The sequence below is a fragment of the Psittacula echo genome (genome assembly GCF_963264785.1).
Source record: "Psittacula echo genome assembly, chromosome: 10".
In the NCBI taxonomy this organism is placed as follows: Eukaryota; Metazoa; Chordata; class Aves; order Psittaciformes; family Psittacidae; genus Psittacula; species Psittacula echo.
The window spans coordinates 10,155,566-10,177,847 of NC_137741.1; the positions used below are offsets into that span (position 1 = coordinate 10,155,566).

Below are 22,282 nucleotides of genomic sequence, written 5' to 3' on the forward strand. Positions count from 1 at the left end.
GGTGTTTCAAAGGTTGGAGCACCTCTGCTATGGAGAAAAGCTGAGATAGCTGGTCTTGTTCAGCTTGGAGAAGGTTTCAGGGAGACCTGATAACAGCCTTCCAGTACCTAAAAGGGCCTACAAGAAATTGGTGAGGGCCTTTTTACAAGGCCATGTAGTGACAGGAGAAGGGGGAATGGTTTTAACCTGACAGAAGGAAGATTTAGATCAGACATTAGGAAGAAATTCATCCCTGTGCAAGTGGTGAGGCACTGGCACAGGGTGCCCAGAGAAGCTGAGGCTGCCCCATCACTGGCAGTGGTCAAGGCCAGGTTGGACGGGTGTTTGAGCAATCTGGTCTAGTGGAAGGTGTTCCCGTCCATGGCATGGGGTTAGAACTGGATAATCTCTAAGGTCCTGTCCAACCCAAATCATTCTGTGATTATAAGATTCTGACTTAGTAAACTGTCAGAATACTTTGGAGCTCTTTCAGAGGCTACCTTCATACAGGACCTTTGCTACATGACATTTCTCCATAAGTGTCACATTGCCAAAGACTAACTCAAGCCTGCTTGGAGTTTAACAGAAAGGAAGTTATAAATTAATGTGGGGAGACCCAGAGAGTAGAGCAGAGGTACTGCTTAGACAAGCTCAGAAATCTTTATCTTATTCCTCTACAAAGTTATAGTTTCTATTTTAAAACAATGAACCATAATCCAGAAATAGTGCAGCAGATGGAGTTACTGAAAAAAAACACATTAATATAAATTAAATTTAGAGGGTCTGTGGTCAGAGTAGCATCTCAAACATTAAATTTCCTCCAGAATTACAGTTGTCCATTTGCTTTAAAAGCTGAGGACACTGCTGCTGCCGGGGAGCTCCAGCTGCAGTACTGTAACATCACCTGGAAATTAAGGATCACTTCCTGCAGAGAGCAGGCTGGCTTCAGCTGACTCGTTGCACTCAGGGGCTACCTGGGCATGTTCACCCTCAAAGGGCAAGAAGAGCTCCAGCAAGGCAGGAATAACAGCTCCAGTTGGATCCGTCAGCTGGTGGCCACTCGAGGGCAGCATTTCAGTACAAAAGAACCCAACACGGGAACAAAAATGGACACCAAACTGCCAGACTGCTTTAGGTCACCATGAAGATTTTTGCAGGTTGATCTCAAAGCTCTCTGGGTCTACATAAACAGAGCGGCAATATGAGAGGAGTACCGAAGTGTAAGCAGTGAATCAAAATGAGATCAATACCAGATAAATAAGACCAGAGCACTTGCCTACGGCTTAGCTATGCTACCAGAAGGAAAGACAGATGCGCCCGCACCCACGTCTCGCACCCTACTCCCCAGTGAAAACAATTTACCTGAGATAAGGAAAAAGTTTTCACTCAGATCAGCCAACTGTCTTCTACCAGGTCAGACAAAGTTGTTGTACAATTGTGACTTTAAAAGCTAAAGAATAGCAATCCAGAAACTGTCAGGGTACAAATGAATGACCCACTTGGTTCATCATCACCTTCTCACTTCTAGTAATGCCACTGTAATACTGCTAAGGCCAACTGCCCAAGGTGAGAAGCCTGTAATAAAGAGCATGAGCACTGCTGGTTTACTGCCCTATTTACACCAACTAAAACCAGTCACAGGCCAAGAACATATTCCAGTTTTGGACACTGAATGACAACATGAGCAACAAGGCAAAGTACGGCAAATTAAAATATTCCTGCAGGAAGAAAATACACACTAGTAAACACCCTGGTAGGCAAAGAGAGCTCTTGGAATAGAAACTTGCTATACAGCTTCAAAGGCACCCTTGTCAATGTTTTGTCATCTTATGCAAAGAGTAGCTTTTCTTCTTACCAGCAACAGGCTGCTTTCAGAAAAGCATCACAAGGGCCACCACCTTCAGGCCTGGCTGGGGAAGCTGTCATCTGGGGCATCCTCTGCACTCAATGAAGACAGGTAATTCTGGAAGTGACTCACAGCAAAACACTAATTTGAGTTGCTCTTTCCAAGACGAGTCAAATTTTGTTTTTCCTTGAAGGAAAATATTCACAAACTGAACCCCCTCCCCTTTATTTTTATTTTTAACTGCTGCTCTAAGCTTTTTCTCCAGACACATGTATGCCCTGCAATCATACACTGCAAGAGCAAGCATCTGTACGCTTCTCCCAGCTCTTGCAAGTGGGCAGGAGACTGTTGGGATATCTGTAAATCTGAGATTTACAGCTTTTATTTAAAAATTACACTCTTAGTCACCTAAGTGACTCCACACATTGAAGCCAACTGGAGAACAGAGACCAAGTCTACTGGTTCAGATTCTTGTACCTGAAGCCAGATCCAACCTGAAAGAGAAAGGGCAAGAAAAAGATGAAAATGTAGGATCAGGATGGACAATTAACAGAGATAGACTCACTGAGCAGGCAAAAGAGAGAATAGGCATAGTTTAGTAGGTAGCAGATGTTGTTGAAAAGCTGAAGTGAGGTGCATAATGACACTTTAAAGAAAAAAACACCCACTGATAAATTAATATTGTTTCTTAAAGATATTTGTGTGCATAACCCATTTCTAGTAGTGAATCACCTGTTTACAGAGTTTTCAATAAGATATCCCCCAACCAAAAGTGTTGTGAGTGAAAGCCGCTCACAAAGGAGTAACAGGGTGAAGACAAGACACTTCCTTGTTACCATCCCTCCGGCTGTTTTGCACAGATCTCCCACACAACAGAGCTGTTTGTTTTATGCTCGCTGTTGGGTTTACACATCAGTGGATGTGCCATTAACTATCATACTGCATTCAGATTGACCATATTCATTGTGTTGTGGGGGTTTTTTTAATACTTTTTAAATTATTCTTATTATATAAGAATAATAAGGTGAAGCAGTGTGAATAGAAACATACAGAAGCCAAATTGAAAACACGCTTAGAAGTATTCTGCAATGCCTAATATTCCAATGAAATATGCAAAATGTATTTTACATTAATTTTACTCTGAAAATTGAAATCAAATATGGTACCATGAGGTTCAGTGACAAAGGAATCACTCAAAGTTGAGTCCCAGCATTATTTCTGGTGTCCTTCTCCGTATGTCTCCCTTTCCAAATGAGTATGACCTGCTGTGATCATTCACACGATTTACATGGACACAAAAAGCAACATAAGGCATCAGCACCTGCAAATCTATAAACCATCTTGGGAGGTCAAAGGTATGTTGCCAGTATCTCCTGTCACTAATATGCTTGCTAAACAGCGTAAAAGGGACCACACTATTGACACATTACAAAGTTAGTCAACATGTATCCATCTGGTACACGTAATTCGAGGTTGCATGCATCAGCAAGTCATAATTTAAGGAAGGCTATAGCCTGACATTTCAGCTGTAAACTGAACACAATTAACCCAGAAGTCATTGAAGAACAGCAGATACTTTCCCATAGCACCTTCCTAAGAATTGCTTCTTAGCAAGAACAGCATTTTATATATCCATTTACATCGTGAACTACATGTGCTGCTGAGCTAAATGTTCCCTCTTCCTGAACTGCTGACCTTGCTGTCTGATAGCTTACTAACCAGACAAAGCTGTAAACAGTTTGATTTCAAGTATTTTATGACCTAAAGGAGAAGTTGACAAAAAATACAAGGCAAAAAAAATCTGAACAAAGCCAGAGCTTGAAGGCCAGAAGCTGTCCCTGAAGAGCCACTGGACAGTTTGTCTCACAGTCCTCCAAAGCAGTGTCAGCAGCCTGCCAAGTCCCCTGTGCTGTGTACTGCCTGCTGGCCCCATGACCAAACATGTAATTCATGGATGGTCCTCTCTCAGATGCAGATGTGCAGAACATGGTGATTCCACCTAGCATGTTCAGCCATCTATTTTCAGTGGAAACAACTATGAATTGCCCAAGAATTACCTGCCCTTTCAACATGCACAGATAGAAAACAAGCATCAGTCAAAAGATGTAGTGAGGAAGAGGCTGACTGGTATCATCACTCTCCAGCAGATAACTCCAAAAACCACACAGCTGGAGGAAACAGAACACATCTGTGAGAGCACAAGCCAGCTCTCACCAGGGGACCCAAACCACTTGCATCACTTCCTGTGCAAGACTGCTCCTACCAGGATGGGACTTGCAACACTCACATTACTAAGTAATAGGTGATGCATAAGTAAAGCTAGAGGCAATGAAGAATGGATAAGCATGCACTACAACACAGCTTAGAAAGATATTCAGCCTCTGGAAATTGTAGGGAAGGGGAATAAATGAAACTTTCCTGCCACTTTACACAAAGCCAGAAATTGAGAACGCAAACCCACAGCACATGATATTGCAACATTGTCTTGTAACCTGACTACAGAAACTCGCAGTAACCCCTGCTAAGAGCATTAAATATTAATAATGGCTTACAGCTGCTACTGCTACATAATGGGCTTATTTTGATGAGGAATATGGGCACAGCTTAAATAATGTGCAACAGTTCAGACAAACCTGTTTTCCTTTTGAAATTCATGCAAGACCCTCTTGCCTTGCTGCAATTAATTGCAGAACCCAGGGCTATTTTTCCTCAAAGGCAGGATTTGTCCCTGATCTTTGTCCTACATTACATCTTTGTTTTTGTCAGAGGTTGCAATGTGAGCAGAGATGGATGACGTACACCACTCATTACCAGAGGGTAGCCTTCTTTTTGTCTATTCTGCCCTAATTACTGTGAATCTGCCCATACATACAGCCCACAAGGATAGGGCTTTTCCTTCCTGAAACTAAAACATCCCTGTCCTACATCACTACATTATAAATGGTAATGTTCCTGGCTTACATCATCACAAAGAAAGTTAGGAAATGCTCGTTGTTTCATTTAACACTTTACTAAATGAATTTGGGTTTCTTTACTGACAAAGTAACCAATGAATATCTGATAATTAACAGAATGATTACCTAGCTAGAAGGCATTCTCTTCTCTACTTACTTTGCCATTAAATCATATGCCACCTTAACTAGACTGAGCTGGTACTGACTTTTATTTGAATGCTGACTTTAGTCTGCAGCCTATATAAAATAAATCAAGACCATTATGCACTTACTGATCTAGGTATGGATGATTTTCAGTAACAAAATGGCAGCTAGGTATCCAGTACTAACTGGAAGTCAACGGACTGCGTAGGCTTAAATATGGTTGGTTATTCAGAAAATTCATCATGAAGCTCTAATGAAAACACTTATCCTCACAGCAAATTCAGAAAGACAGAAAAGGCAGTGAGAGTTCCTAATGATTCATTAGAATTACCTTTAACTACTGCTGCATGAGTAGATGTTACAATATTAGCTCCCATACATCTTGTACATCCTTACCCAATTCTTGTACAAGGATTTTTACATAAGAATGCAAAGCTACTACTATCTAGGTCTGAACATGTCCTTGAGAAAAAAAAAAGCAGAGAGGTTTCCCTTGCCTCAGACTCAGCTCTAAGGAACCCTTAGGTCAGGCAGACACACCACAATGCTTAGTTGAGGTCTCTGAAGTTAAAGCTTTCATTTTTAAAAGTATGTTTCCAGCTGCTATAGCTGCAGCAATAATTAAATGAGTAATAGATGTAACAATGTCTGCAGCCAGCTTTGGAACAATGACTCAGAGGAGTGAACTCCTCTGTCCCATGTAAGTCTTGATGAGAGTGTCAAGTCCAATTCCCTGCAAGCATTACCTGAAGAATTACTGATTTTAATGCAAGAAACAGGTTTGGGCAAGTACAGCTCCTTGGAACTGGAAGCTACTGTGGGGAAGGAAATCACAGAAGCAGTAATGAGGAAAGTCAGGAGAGAACAAGGAGGAAGTGGTGTCAGTAGGGCTAAGAGACTCCCTTGATGACCAGAGAATGTCATGATCAGGCAGTAAACCAATAAATTAAAACTAGTTGCCATATATCCCCTGCCCATCAGAATATACCCATGTATGTCAATAACTTATTGATTCAGAGATCAGGAAGGAGAATATAGCTGTGAGGAAGTCAGACTCCCAAAGCTACAGCAGGGATTCTAAGGTGGCAAGTTTGACAGTTCCTCCTGAGTAGCTTCTTCCCTTGTCTGGAGGAAGACACAGGGCAACCCAACAAGCCAGCAGTGCAGGCACAACGCCAGTTTGCACTACTCAAGCCACATTAGTATGACATTGTGAATCAACTGAGCTTCAACTTCTACCAAGGTCAGACAGGGGTCTGACAACTAATAGACCCTCAGAGCCTCTCATCTTAAACTTCAAGCCAAGAAACTCTAGGCAAGCTCATATTTCCCTTAGCTTTCACAAGATCATAGACCATCTATGAAGATATTTCATTAGCATGAACATCACATTCTCACTTTTTCTTCCTTGAAAATGAAGTCTCATTACCAAGACACTTCTGGTTTCTTCCGTAACTCATTCTCAATGTATATTAACATACAGGTAAAAATGGGCTACCTCATTTAAGCTCTAGCTCAACTTTTTAACTCAGTTTTTTGGTAAGCTTTATGTAGAGAAAAGGCAGACAACTCATTAGATCAAGTACCTTGACATCCTGGATCTAAAAGTCCTCTAGCTATAATATGGATTTAGGTTAAGAAAAACTTCTCCTTAAATTGCTAATGCAAAGAAAAGACAATCCCGCAACTCCAGAAAGAGGAAACAAACAAACAAAACCCCCACTCATACATATCTTTGAAAAGGTTTATTGTTAAAATAAATCATTTAACATTAAAATATCTGTGGTATCTATACTAATACAAGAGATGCTCCTGCTGTTCTCAGAGTTGCAATGGCTGATTCAAAGTGTATCGCACTCACTTTGCATACAAGTAGTTTAAGATAACAGAGGGAATAATACTGCCTAATATTAGTGCCTCTGTCAAACATTTTCGAGCTAATTGATACTGCATGTACAGCCCACTATCAGTGATGCTAAAAAACATTTCCATTTGGTTTAACTGCAGCTCCCTTTTACTAAAAGCCACTTTAGCTGAAGTAACAGGCTTGAGTAATTCCAGCTCTAGGCAGACATCCAAATGTTTGTGCTTTCCATTGATCAGCCTGAAGAGGCTGAAGTTGGTCCATGACTCCAAACTGCACACACATTTTAAACGTAGACATTTTTACTAAATGCAAACTTGCAGCTCATCTCTTTTGCTAGGTGGGTCACAGCTGAATTGCTGATGCAGCTCAGCAGATCAAGTTGTTTCACAAGGAACTGAAAACACAGAGATGTCACAATTTGGTGCTCTCTTTGTATAGCTGGTATAAACTAAATTGGACATCCTCAGGAGCCTCCAACTTCCCAAATTAATTTTTCCACAGACTACAATATAAGTGAACTTTTTCTCGCCAGCAATTTATATAATCTCTTCCACTGCTCTGATCCACACATTCCCTACAGTTCCTCTGTTTGGACACTCCAGAACTGTAACCCTGGCTGCTCTCACATGATAGTGGAGTGCTGACTCCATTCCTTAGCAGTAATGCAAGCATCTTGCAAGGAACCTTTTATGTTTTCCTAACTTAAGCCTGGGAACTCATAGGCAGATAATTAACACTTGTCAGACCTGCTTTGACTTTTTTTGTACTGTATTCCTTACAGACTCCATGACCCACCCAGTGAGCATAATTAATCTAAACCTCACAAAACCCACAGCTAGATATTATATCAGTTGATCCATTTAATTTTTCCAATTATGTGAATACACACTGGGGTAAGCAATGCTGAGGTTATCATATTCATGTCATTCTTGCTCAAATTTAAGCTAGAGGTCCACCCTTTTAGGACTTCCCAGAAAAACATTAAACCGCAGTAGGTGTTTGTTACTCATAGGCCCTTCCCAGAATCACAGCATGTTTGAGGTTGGAAGTGGCTTCTGGAGGGCATCTTGACCAATACCTCTGCTCAAGCACAGTCAAACTGCCCTGGCCACTTCGGGGCAGTTTGGTACATATTGTGCCTGTAAATGATGTACCACAGAGTTTGTGTTACAAAGCTCCTGCTCGGTAACAAAGATTCAGCTTTCAAAGGAAGCCTACATACGGGTTTCTTGGCAAGAAGCGCTTAAACTGCTGCAGTTACATTCATTTTAAAATAACATGGATATTGTAAGACCTAAGTTACTAGTCAGGAAATTTACTCTCCCCTCTCCAAACGCATTTTTCTTCTTACTGTTCTAATAATTCTGGCATAATTACTGCCTTTTTCAATTTGTGCACTTGTGCCCAAGAGGGTTGTTTTGGTTTTTTTCCTTTTTTTTTTTTTTCTTTTTTTTTTTTTTTGTTTTGTTTGGTTTTGTTTTTTGTTTGTTCGTTTGTTTTTCCTCTTCACAGTATTTTCTTCTCATCCTCAATGACAAACTGCATTAATGAGACTAGAACTGACAAATGGGCTGCAGTCTCAATAGCCAACAGTATTCTTTGTAATCAGTAAAAGAGGAATTGTAAGTTTCTACTAGGCTGATAGAGGTTTTCGGACTGAGGACAAGGGCACCCAGCAGCCCAGAGGAGAAGGACTTGGGGGTGTTGGTTGATGAGAAGCTCACCACGAACCAGCAGTGTGTGCTCGCAGCCCAGACACCAAACATGCCCTGGGCTGCATCAAAAAACCCATGGCCAGCAGTCGAGGGAAGGGATTCTCCCCCTCTACCTTGCTCTCATTCCTCCCCCCCCCTTCAGTACTGCATACAGCTCTAGGGCCCCCAGCACAAAACAGATGTGGATCTACTTGAGCATGTCCAGAGGAGGACCACGGAGATGCCTAGAGGGCTGGAGCACCTTTCCTACAGAGATGGGCTGAGAGAACTGGGCTTGAAAAGGCTCTGCGGAGACCTTATCTGCCAGTACCTAAATAGGACCTACAGAAAAACTGGACTTTTTACAAATGCATGTAGTGATATGACAAGAGGGAACAGTTTTGAACTGAAAACGGAGATACAGATCAGACATTAGAAAGAAATTCTCCCCCGTGAGGGTGCTAAGGCGCTGGCACAGGGTGCCCAAAGCAGCTGCGGCTGCCCCATCCCTGGCAGCGTTCAAGGCCAGGTTGGACAGCTGTTGGAACAACCTGCTCTTCTGGAAGGTGTCCCTGCCCTCGGCAGAGGGCTGGAACTGGACGACCTTTAAGGTCCTTTCCAACCCAAACCAGCCTGATTCTGAGACACGCATCGCTTTCTTGGCAACCAACCAGTTAAGTCTCCGCGCACAGACAATACTCCCACGTTTGTGGCCTTCCCCCGCTGTGCTCCCAACCCCACAGCAAGGGCCTCCGGCCCCGACTGTAAGGCAGCTGAGGGCAGGGGCTGAAGACCTGCAGAGAGGCCTCGTCCCAAGATGAGGAACGCGCAAAGCGCACAGACCCCCAACTGCGGGACTCCCCGAAGCCCGCCGCTTCCGCCCCGCTCGCACACCGCCACTGCGCAGACGCGGAGCCGGGCCGCAGGGGACATGCGCGCTGCCCCCGCGCATGCGCATCTCACGCCGCCGGCGGCCGCGAGCGGAGACGAGCGTTCTACCGCGTCGGCGGTGCCTGCGGGGGGGTTGCGCCATGCCCAGGGCGGCGGAGAGGGCTCGGAGCCGCGGTCGCTGAGGCGCGGCAGGAGCATGGCCGAGTCGCTGCGGGAGGAGCCGCCGGGCGGGCCGGAGTCGGAGGCCGAGCTGTCGCAGCGGCTGGCCCGCACCAAGGCCCGCTCGTACGGCAGCACGGCAAGCGTGGCTGCGCCGCTGGCCGAGCGCTACGTGGAGCACCGGCTCAGCGCCGGCGACACGCTACAGGGCATCGCCCTCAAGTACGGCGTCACGGTAAGGCGAGCTGCCAGCCCGCGGAGCCAGGAGGGCGGCGGGGCGAGCCGGGAGGGGCTCAACCCCGGGGGCTGCGGCGCCGGTAGCGGCAGCTGGATCTCGTAACAGCGGCGCACAGTTGTTCGGCCCAGAAAGTAACGGAGCTAAAGGGGAAGAGAAACTGGAAGTAGAAAACAGCTGAGGGATTACAGTTTGAAGTTTTCCCATAGAGCGTTTCCTACCACAGCGGGCAGACAATTCAGTTCTTACCGTGGATACAGTGGTAGGTTTAGTTTCAGTATTTAAAATGCTGACATCTGGATCTTATGACCTGCCTGGAAGGGTCAGCACCCAGCTCTCATAATCAATGGCCAACACACTGCCCGAGGCAGGGCATGGGTCTCTTTCCGGCATGGGCTTGTGACTGACAAGCACTGGGACCACAGGACTGGCTGATGTTCCCTAGGGAAGCGAGATGCACTTGCTCCCACGGAGTAAACCTGTGTTCACATAACAATTCACCACTGCACTCACTTCAGATGAGAAAGAAAACAGTGTAAACTTCTCTCCAAAAGAATCATTATGTTGAGATTGACACATATAGGCTGTGACAAAAATAAAGAATTTCTTCCAGTAGCCTCAGGGCTAAAGATTCTTCCATTGTCATCTGCTATCTATCAGCCTAGACTTGACTTACAACTGATCTGGAAGTGTCACTGCTTCTCTCCTCTCTTCCTATAAAGAAGAAAAGTTTCCTTCTGTGGAAAATGTTGAAAGGTGTATGCCAGCCTGAGACATGCAGGGCCAATAGGGTCAGCCAGCCTAACCCAACACTACCTTTTCCCACAGAACAGAGCTCACATACCCTGCCTTCATTCCAGCTTATTTGAGGCCCAGTGAACACCACCTGACATACCTATGCACAGCCTTGGTAGTCCCAACATGCAAAGTCACTTGGGCCAAGCAGCTGATAAGCATATCTAACAGTATGATGCTGGTCACAGTCAACCTTCCGGTTGGGCTCCTTCTGGAAAAGGTGAAGTGCAGCCCTGAATTAATAGGTTCCAACTGAAATAGGTTTCTTTTCCTTCTCTGGTTGTGCAAGATCTACTAAAGCCTTCCAGGAACTCCAAGAGCATTCAGCCTGTGTTGAGAAAAGGGTTAAAAGTATTCCTGTTCACTAAAAGATTAAGCCACTTTTGACCAAATCTTGTTGGCAACAGGATTACTGGCATTTTGGATTTACACTGGTCCACATTAAAACAGAGTTTTGCTTTCTGTGGTGGCAAAGCAAAGTGACCTGAGCTGCTCCCTGGATTTGTTTGAAGTTTTGGTTTTTTGGCAGTGCTTTCCATAATGAACAAAGTCCCTGGCCTGAATTATTTTAGCTGTATCGTTCTCTAGTCAGAAGTGTATTTGCTCACTGCAATAAGTGAAAATGTAATCAGATTACTAAAATAGTTTTCTAGGAAATGAAAAGACATTTCTAAACACTTTACAACTCCTGCTGAAGTGAAGTTGTGGATCAGATCTGTACCCTCTGAAAACATACTACAAACTTTGTTCACAGTGTAAGTTTAGTAAGTTTTTGCTGTGCTAATGACGCATTTAAAGTACAAAAGCATTTTTTTAAAATCATTTGTTTTAATGTTGCTAGTATTCTGATTAAGAAACTAGTGCTGCATCATTATAAACTTATTGAGAAAGGGGCAGTTCATGTCTGTTTAGCCAAGAGTAATGCGAGGTTAGCTGAAATCAGCCATAGTGTTTCTGCCTGGGGTAAGAATATATGCAAACATGTTTGCTTTTAGCAAAATGAAGAATCACGTGTGTTCACGCAATGACAAGGATTGACTTCTTCTAAAGACTCACTGCATTTGCTTCCTGCATCCAATATACTTGGCTAGAAGTGAGAGTTGCTGTAATGGAAACATCAGCATTATCTTTGGCTGCCATTGCCTTCAGTATTAGTGTTTTTAGAAGTCTTCCCTTGTGGTTTTCCCTCAATGGTAGTTAGTTTGTAGCAAGAAACATCCTGTCCAGTGCCTGCCTTGGCATGACACAGCACAGGCAGTTTAAAACAGAAAACCCCAGTATGTTGGGGAGAGAGATCAGTGTACTTTGGCCTCATCCTCTGCTCTTCACCTCTCTTCCCTAAATATTATTATTCCTATATGGCTTGTGTTCATTAGATCTTCCTTTGAATACTGTTGGGTAAGTTAACACTGGGAATTAATATTATTTATGGTTCAGTTGGATTGCTGTTTTCCATCATACAAAAGGTGTCCCTTTTGAAGGGAGAAGAAAGAGGACATGTTTCGTTGTCAGTAGAAGCAGCAGTAGTTTATGCATTAGTGCAGTCTCAGTTTTGAGAGCAAAGGCTTTAGCATATGATTTCACTATTATAGATCTGTAGCTATCAAATTAGCTCAGTTGTCCTAACACTAAAACTACGATTGTTAAATCTTCCTTTCCATACGTCTATGAACATGTCGAGTCATATTGAGTTGTAGGAGTATGTACTACACATATCAAGTAATCTGGTCAAGGCTGAGGGATGTTCTTTTTAGAACCAAGTGTTTCCCATTTCATTATTACACAGTGCAGAGGTACATGGTCTTCCAAATGCCACAAGATAATATTTAAGAGGTATTTTAGGAAGAAATAATCAGAGGTAGAGTTACAGTGAAGTAGGATAGAGAACAGCAGTACAGTGCATTATTTATTAGCTACTGAAGAATCACCTTCCATCTCCCCTATAGTAGAGATCTTAGTTTTCAGCTTTCGTGTTGTTTTTAGAGAAAAGCTTCTGTTAGCATTTTAAACATTTTTGATACCCATCAAGACAGACAACTTTGAGTTTTGGCAATTGACATTTACACTAGCATCAGATGGCCATTATAGGTCTCATTACTAAGTCAAGTGAAGCCTCCTTTCTGCCCTTCAGATGGTGCTCAGCCTGGGAAAGAACTTGTACCCTGTACTGTGTAAGGCTAACTAAAATAGTTTCAGGAGCTGGAGTAGTATCAAGCTTCTCTTACTTGTAATAACTTACTGTCTGGCTCTGGATGTTACTCAGTTTTTAAAAGGAATTAATCTAATAATTTCATCATTTAGTCATCTACATCAACTGGATGGGGTTGTCTGTAAGTAAAGAACACCATTTACTGGATATGTAATGAGTAGAAACAGCTTACTGGTAAAATTTACTGCACTGTTTCCACTACTTGCCCATACACCTAGCGCTTCCAGAGAGAATCTCCTATTTATTTTTAGGGAGAAAGATTTCATCAGGCTGCCAGGACCCAAGCAAATGCATCCATACATGACACCAGATCCATAATAGCACTGCTGCAGATACTCTTGGAAGTCATACAGTATAGGTCTACATTGCATACAGTAGTCTATTGCAGTTCTGCAAGTTGGCCACACAGTCTCACATCTGCAGAGGAGAAAAACTAACATCTCCACTGCTTCCCCTCGGTTTTAGACAGCTTCCTGTGTTAGTATGCACTAACCAGCACATAGGCATGCTAACCCAGTTATGTAACAGTGTCACATAGGAGTTTTCCTGATGAAATAATGAGTTCAGGTTACAACTAAAGCTTAAAGTCACATAACAATGGATACTGATTTCTGTGCTTTTTTAAAGCTTGCACTTGAGAAATAGGAAGTTAAACTCTAGAAAGGAAATTTTGATGAACAAGAACTTAAACAACATTCTTAGTAGTGAGATAGTATAAACATTTACTGGGAGCTTTTATTTGCCTGTAAAGCAATGGAAATTATAATAGCTTGTCAGGTTAAGTATAGAACAAGTGGGGCTTTATGCATTAGTATGTTGAGAAAGATGGAATCTTCTTGCTTCTGTCGTGAGATAGATTGTACTGATCAGTAGGTTATAAGTAGTACTTTGGGTAAAAGCTGCAAAATTTAACAATCATCTGGTGGCTTTTACCATGCATTATTACACACAAGGCTGCTGTTAATCGTGCTGTACATGCACTTTACTGAACAAATGCAATCACTACTCTGCGCAGCTGCATTACAAAGTGTTTGAGACTCCCATTCTTTTCACTGACTTATCATCAGGACTTGATACGAAGTCTTGTTACGTCAACTGGGGGGTGGGAAATACTAGGCTTGTATTCAAGACTTGTTCAAAACTAGTATGTCCTCAAACATGCAAGGTAACTTTATCACCCCTTGTTTGTATTATGCATGCTTTTTACCAGAGAGCTTACCTAGAGCAGTTATTAACAGTTCTGAGCCTTACTCTAATATAAATCCAAATCAGCAGCACTTTTGCGGTAGAATTTTATTCTTTGGCAAGTTGTTCATGTGAGCCTGTACAGAGATGGGAAGACTGAAAAGCATCTTTACGTAGCACAAGACTTTAAAGTGCAATATTTTGGAGTCTACATAAAAGGAAGAAGCTGGGGTGTTAAAGTACTGTAAAACAGAACATTCAATTTGAAGTCACTTTGAATGCAAGAAGATACTAACTGAAGCCACTGCTCCTGCAAAGAAAGTACAGATTTATTGTAACTAAAGGTTACTGTTTGCTTTGGAAGGTTAGTACTTTATACTTTGTCGAAACCTAATAACTTCTTTTTCTTATCTTTTTCAGATGGAACAAATAAAGAGGGCAAATAAACTGTTCACAAATGACTGTATATTTCTGCGAAAAACTCTGAATATTCCTGTTATATCAGAGAAACCATTACTGTTCAATGGACTTAATTCACTGGAGTCTCCCGAGAATGAAACTGTTGCCAGCTCCCCTTCTTGTGACGAAGGACTAATGACAGTTCAGGAAGAAAGTAGTTCTTCTCCCAGTCCTCAAGAGCCTGACAATCAGCCCACTGCACCAGAAGAACTATCTGCCAAAGATTTCCTACAGAGATTGGACTTGCAGATTAAGTTATCCAAACAAGCAGCCAGGAAACTAAAAGATGACAATGTCAGGTAAATGCCACTTCTAATATTAAGCTTCTTAATGTCATCCTAAGGGTTTTTTAGTCTGAGCTGAACCCTCTTTGTGGATTCTCGGGCAGCTTTTGTAGTTTTAGTTTGTCACCAGTGAGTCTATGCTATTACCATGCACCAGATAAATTCAGAGCACACCATTAGCAGATGCTTTGATCTGGCAGTTATAAAGGCTTTCTTATAACACATTGTTTATAGAATAGCAGTAATATTCCATGAAAGCTAGAAGGCTAGTATTCTCCCAAGATGTCTTGTAATGCAAGTATTTAAGCAAACCAGTAATTTTCTGTACTCAGCCAAGGCCTGTGTTGAAACTGATTGCCCTACAGCAAGGCATGATGACATTTTTTTCTGTCCCAACTGCCTTATAATTGTTTAGCTATTCTTCATGTTGCAGTCTCAACTAAGCTATCTCCTTTGCCTATGCATTCCCTCCCTTTGTGGATCCACCTATGCAGACTTTTCTTCAATATTTCTTCTACAGCCAGGAGGTCACATACGCTTGACTCATTAAAAGCAGTACTTTTTGACCTTTCTGCCACAGTGATTATCCTCTCACATGTGTAGACATCCCATGGAGAGTACAAGACTTAGAGCAAGAATGGACTTCAGTAGTGTTTGTTTTTCCATGTCCTTGGGACAAATATCCTCAGCTTGTTCTCTTGGGCTGGTTGTCTGCCTGTGTATTCTCTGCAGAAATTTCCTCTCAGTGCGTGATGCCAAGGTGGCCTCTCTCAAGGGGGAAATGGTTTTAAACTGAAAGAGGAGATATTTAGATTAGACATTAGGAAGAAATTCTTTACTATGAGGGTGGCAAGACACTGGCTCACAAGAGAAGTTGTGGTTGCCCTATTCCTGGCTGTGTTGAAGGCCAGGCTGGACAGGGCTTTGAGCAACCTGGTCTAGTAGAAGGTGCCCCTGCCCATGGCAGGGTGTTGGGACTGGATAAGCTTTAAGGTTCCTTCCAACCCAAACCATTCTATGATAAAAAAGGTATGACTGCAGGGGACTGGTATCACTTCTCTTACTTGAGAGCTGGGGAGATGTTGTGCCTGCAGATATGTACTTCACTTTTGCAAATTTGTTTAATGCAAAACTTCTTCCATCATCCTGGTTCACTTCACATACTGATTTTGAGTGCACCAACATACTTTTAATGTTAAAAAGAAAGTAAGTTTTCAGGAATTAATCTTGAATCCCATAATTTCTTTAACAAGTTAAGGGATTATTTCAGCAACTTAAAAACTTAATTCAGTAGTCAGAAATTTGAGGGGAGCAGTATATTGCATTTAGCAATTGGACAAGCTTTCTTTGGAGAAATATCCTGTAAGACAGCTTAAGGCAATTCATTACCTATTGCAGTCCACATACAGCTCTCCAGAACCAGAAGGACACTAGCTTAGAATTAGTCTAATTAGGGCAGGCTGGAACACTTTCACATCTTGTTAATATGCAATTATTTTGTTTGAAACTGATTACATTAAATAGGAAAAATAGTTGTTGGAACTCAGATCCTTCTCTAATCAAACTCATTCAGTTGCATTGCTGTATTTGAAACAATATAGATTATCTATCAAAATGTGCTGCTGCTGCCTCCCAGATCATTAGACATGTATCTAACACATTAGAGTAGGTGTTGACCCAGCAGTCCCTGCTGGAGGAAGGCAATTATTTTAACATCCCTTCAAGCAAACATACTAATTTACAGAAGAAAATTCACTTAGACCCTGCTGCATCATGAGCAGAGCCAGTACAGAGAGTGACACCACACAGCTAGTACACTGCTACAACTAATATCCATTTCCTGTAATGCTCAAGTTACAACTTAGGAAGTGAGAGCCTGGTATTAAATTTCCTCCCAGAGAGTAATGTATACAGGAGGATAAGTTACTTTTCCACCTCCTGTTCAGATTTAGCAGGTAATTATGTTAGTTATGCATGGAACACAGATTTTTATTGGTCATGATGCTACAAGAAGCACAAAGTACAGAGCTGCAGGCTATCTGCTGAGCAGGATGTTACCCAGAGATTCTAAAGAGAAAAGCCTCCTTTATGTCTCAAAGTTCTCATAATGTCACATTCCACCCCACCATTTCTGGCTTTCAGTCATGGCTTACAGAAGTTATCCTTGCCTTATTTTCTGCAACTGCATCCACCCCTTTATAGTCTGTCAGGAAGTGAATGTAAATGTTTTCTCCTTGTAGAGCAGTCTAATGCAAGTTCTTTATAAAGTCCTTAAGTTTTTAGGGTAGACTAAAACACTGGGGCCATACACTGTGCTTCTGGGACAGCTCATATCTTTCTGCAATTGCCTTTCAGTGACTCATTTTGAAAACCTTTTAATTGAGTAGAGCCACTCTAACCACTCTTAGTTGTACAAGACCATGGAACTGACATTCAGCATGAGAACAGAACACGTACTGTCATTTTCTCAGTTCCTTGACCTGACTGGGAAAGAGTAGGGTGTAAAAGAATTTGAAACTCATAACTAATTGAGTTTAATTTGCCTGGTATTTTTTCACCATCATTGGCTATCAGCTAAGAAAGGACATAGATCAAAGGAGGCTGACTGTGGAGAATCCTTTCAGGCTTTCAAAAGCTTTTAACTCATAAACTCAGATTGCTGCCCTGTTTAATTGTGGATTCTAGAAGCATTCAAGCAAGAACTCAAGTTTGCTTGTCCACTCAGGTGCAGTTGGTCTTGGAGAAGATGTTATTAGTGTTTTTTATGGACTGATACATACAAAAGCTTGCAGTAGATGTCTTTCAGCTCCTGTAACCTACAGGCAAAGCAGCAACAGCAAACAGGAGACAGCACTAGAAAGGATTGTAATGCTCTGCTGTTCCTTTCACTTTGCCTGAAGGAGAATGTTGCGGTGACTTACCACTTTGCTATTTTAAACATCTTAGAAATGAAGAAAATTATTTGGTCATTAAACATAAACACACTGCCATATTGGTGCTTGTGGGCTAGGGGCTACTACAATGTAATTTTATTTCATGTAAGTCTTGGCTGCTTGTTAAGCCATGAGAACAGATATGTACTTGCTCTGTAGAGTTCTGAAGATACATAGTAGCAATACTTACTCCAAACCAAGGTAATCTCCAGGAGTGTGTTGTAGACTTCATCACAGCCTAGTACGGCAGCCTGGGACAGAAGTCACAAGCTATTCTTGCCAGCCCTTACTGACAGCTACAGCATGCCTGAGCCTTTGTCTTAAACTTACTTTGCACATTACGGCCAGTCACTGCTTCACTTAGGTTCAAGCATAAGGACCTGCTACATGTGTTTTACATCCTGCCACATAAAGAAATCCCAAAAAACAGCTGCAACCCAAGTGTCAAGTCATCTGCCCTCCACTGACAATTGCCAGGAGCCCATAGTCCCAGTGCATTTCGTAAGGGAAGTGGAAACAAGCACAGATTAGCTGTTTTGTTACTTTGATGTCTGTAGGCCTGGTAATACAACATCACTATTTCAGTAATTCAGTTCTCCATATTTGTCTCTATTATCCACCATAATCAACTGCACTAATTCCAGTCCAGTGTTTGGCTGTTGCTATGTCATGATGGATGTTATTCCTGTATTAAGGCTTTCAAGAAGAAAGCCTGAAAGGCCAATTCTGGCAGGCTGATTAAAAGGGAGGCCTTTTTGTGGTAACTTTGACACATTTTATTCTCTTAAAAGGGCAGGTATAACAAACCTAAGAACTACAAAATAATTTTCAGTGTACAGCATAAAAAGGTAAGTTTCTCCCCTGCTGGACAGGGTAAGCTCTGAAAATATAAAAGTTCTCCTTCATCCTCACAAACTAGCAGGAGATTGCTATTTTCAACTGTGTTCCGGTCACATGTAGCTAGAAGCCCATTGCCCCAGAACGGTTTATCTCTTAGCTTCAGAATATACTTTCTGAAATATTCAGCTTCAGCCAAGTAGTTATGGTTGTCTGTTACAGTCCTGCAGCCCAGTCTTACAAACTTGGTATGTTGATAGGCTTTAATTCTAAAAACATAAGTTTTAAAATGTGTTGTCTTGAGACAATTTATACATAAGTGCTTTAGTGCTTATTCAGCCAGACACGAATTGTTTGTTTCCTTATTTTACTGTTATGCCAGGTATTACGAACAGCATCTGCAAACTGTAGTGTTCTACAGCAGTTTTGAATGCAGACTTGGTGACATAAGGATACTACTTAAACATACACAGATCTGTATCTTAAGAATCATGCTTGGTACTGGGTCTGTAGCATCACGAATGTAATCATGTGGTATTTGTAAGAAAAGCTAAAACCTTTTCTCAGTACTACTGTAACCACACAACCCTGCAGTAACAACCAGTTTCATCCAATATCCCCCACTCCCTTTTTTTGTTACAAGATTGTTTCAAGGCAAAAATAGCATGCCTTTGGCTTCAGAAGGTAGTTTTGCTGGACTAGCCAATAACAGCGAAGGGCTGGGAAAGTGAATGCAAGTTACACAGCTGCTTGCTTAGTTTCTCACATTCTTTCCCAAGATTCTATTCAGGGGAGGTTATAGAAAATTTAAACTGTAGATAAATAATCGTGTTTAGAAGTTATAAGGAAAAGTCTGAATGACTGGGGTTTGCAATACTGTTGAAATATGCAGCTTTTACCTTATTGTTACACTATTTCAATAACTGTACTTTTGTATGGAAGCACATAGAGTATTAAAAGTGACTGGGAATCCTTTGAAGCTCATAGTGTGGCAACTCTTTAAGTCTTTGTTCTCACCAAAACACTAAAATTGGCAGCAGCTTTAAGAATAGGCTCTCAGGAACATAATTTTGAAGCTACAGTGGTAGAAAATGGTATTTAGAGAACATAGCATGCTCGAATTAGTACTGGATGCTGCACAGCACTAGGTTTACATAACCACTTTAAGAGGCAATATTGTCAAATAAACAGTAGGCAGATGATTTTTCCTGAGGATCTTTTTTAATAGCAACACTACTTCAGTTTATGCAGTCATTGCATTAACAGCAGCACTTGGGGGTACCTTTTTTCTCTGAAGAAAATCAAAGTGATCATTCTCAATGTTAATGCACAGGAAGTATATACATCAAGAAGCCCAACTTTAAGGAATATTCTTGCAGCACCAAGGCACAGATCCAGCTACAGCTAAGATGTTCTTGCTTCATTTGGTCCATCTGTATCCCCTGCCATTCAAAAGGCTGAAACAAGCCTACAACTAAGCTAAGAAAGCTACAGTACTGAAGTCCAGCACTTTGTTATCCTTTACAGGATTTCTTATTGATTTGGCATTGTAGTGCCAGTTCATTAGAATCTAAGTGCATTCTGATGTTGTTGAACTTACACAGCTTTAATTTTCAGCATTCTGCTCCTGAAACAAGAACTCCAGAGGTGCATAAGGAACAGTAATACGCTGTGAATAGTATACCTGTTAAGCAGAGCCACTCTGACCTATTTAGATCCATTAAAGAAGCTGGTTATCTGTATTTGCATTACAGTTTTACTGTTCATGGTATATTCCTGATCTGATGACTATGATCATTTTCTTTTTAGAGATGAGGAGAATGAGGAGGGCCTCTATGCAACTTCTTCATATCATCAGTAGAAGACAGATGTGATGGCCTGAAAACTTTCCATGAAATCAGTTCTTAAAGAACTAAATGGTCAATAGTTCAAAACCCAAGTCTTTTGGACTCATCGTCTTGATGTACTTAAAACAAGTCATGAATGGGTAATTGCACTGAAATTATGACCTCTTCTGCCTTCCATAGGTTAACGTCCTTATGCTATATCAACAAAGGGTTTAAGCCTTCCAAAACTAGCAATGGCCTTTATACCCCTTCTGTGCAAACTGTAGCATGGTAGCAATGATATATCCTTGAGGTCACTTTTATGCAGGATGTTGATCTTCAGTAAAGATTTTGTAAATACTTGTTAAAGTGAAATTTGGTTTAAGTATTTAAAAAATACTGAATAAGTTTGCTTGTAAATGACAAACTATGGAAGTAGTAGAAATTGACTTATTCAGCAAATACAGGCAAGTTTGTTGTGGAAGTTTTGTTTACTTCAGGGCTGCAGAACTTGCCTCCGAATTCTGTGTGTGTCTCTGTGTGTGGTTATGATGTATTCCTACAAAGGAGAATTCAACTTGTTGTGAGTAGTTAAAGCCTTCATGGGTAAACAACTGTTTGCAAATTGGATTTCTGCTAATAAAAGGGAAGAGCTCCAGAAATATTTTTCTTTGTGAGATATGGCATTGGAATACAAGGTGTGTGTTCTTGTGTGCAGTTATATTTTGTGTGGTTTTAATTTAATAAATACAGAAATACTGATTTGTCTGTTGGTAATGAAGTCAGTCTGGTTTTAGTGAAGAATGATTTGTCACATGAGCTATTAAATGCTAACTTCAGGGCAAATAATGCCCTTCACTGTAAAGCTCACCCTCCTAAATGAGGCCTGTAAGAACTATTTGATCTACTTGTGCAGTCAAGAAAACTTTATACTTAAGAAGAGCCACATGGGTAAGTCTTCAGTGTTCTGAGAAGAGATGCCAGTATTCTAATCTGTAGGTGGACCCCACCTGAAGCTCAGGAAGACAGAAGGCAGATTGTATTCACTCTTTGCCCTCAAGTTAACGTACTAGCATCTTCTTGGTTAAGCATCCTACAGTTTTTCAAGTATTCAATAACCTTCACAAAACTCTTGTCAGTAAAGAACTGCTGGATCCCCACTGTGACAGATGCTGGTTTTTATGTTCCAGTTCATTTACATAGTTTGTTGCTTCCAAAGCAAAAAGCCTCCTGCGATATGTTAAGATGGAAGCAATATAGAAAGTTACATTAATTTACTAAAGCTAGGAGTAAAAACTCAAAGCTAGACAGGAATTGGTATTTCCCTGGAGCCTTCAGGAGCTCAGACTTGGCAGGTTCATTCAGATCATTTTTGATCTTAAGGAAGAAGTCTGCAGTGGCACACAAATTAGCAAGAACAGGGAAAGCTTAGAATGAATAAAAGAAAGCATTAATTTTTTTTTTTTTTAAGAGACTGGACAAATAGTTTTTAATCTTGTACCTTTCTTAAACTGGGAACTATATCTATTCCATACAGAATAGCAATTGCTATTGTTGCCCATTAATTTCACTGGGACATTGCCAGAGACAATAAACCACTTTTTTAAAGGCAACCCCGGCTTCTAGCTGTGCCATATTTTATAACCCTACAGGAAAAGAAAACCTTTTCTAGCAGAGGCCTCCTACTGCAATACCCACACCTGTCCAACACACACAGGACCAGGGTGCTTTGCTGAGCACAGCTTTCGTTACACAGCAAACACACCTGGCAGAGCAACAGTCCCCTCCATCCTTAAGAGCACTGCTGTGCTTATGGGCTGGAGAACCTTCAAGACAAGCAACAACAGATCACTTGTGCCATTTACACTTATTTTACCTGAACAAGCTACACAGAAGCGCAAGGGAAGTAGCAACTACACTAGCCCAAACAAACCAAAGATTTAGGTAGAGGCCCATGACTACACAGCTTTCCCCCAAAAACCAGC

General features: G+C 41.5%; 1 protein-coding gene across 2 annotated transcripts; it reads left to right on the forward strand.

Annotated features, from left to right (window-relative positions):
• The first annotated feature begins 9,459 nt into the window (after positions 1–9,459).
• On the forward strand, positions 9,460–21,059 carry LYSMD2 (LysM domain containing 2). Of its 2 annotated transcripts, none has more exons than XM_080626556.1 (3): positions 9,460–9,769; positions 14,379–14,716; positions 20,281–21,059. In XM_080626556.1, exons 1-3 carry the CDS (start codon positions 9,572–9,574, stop codon positions 20,330–20,332), a joined length of 588 nt encoding a protein of 195 aa, XP_080482682.1. In that variant the 5' UTR covers positions 9,460–9,571; the 3' UTR covers positions 20,333–21,059. The 2 variants fall into 2 exon arrangements, with proteins under 2 accessions (XP_080482682.1, XP_080482683.1); XM_080626557.1 differs by having other exon boundaries at positions 20,288–21,059.
• The last annotated feature ends 1,223 nt before the right edge of the window (positions 21,060–22,282 follow it).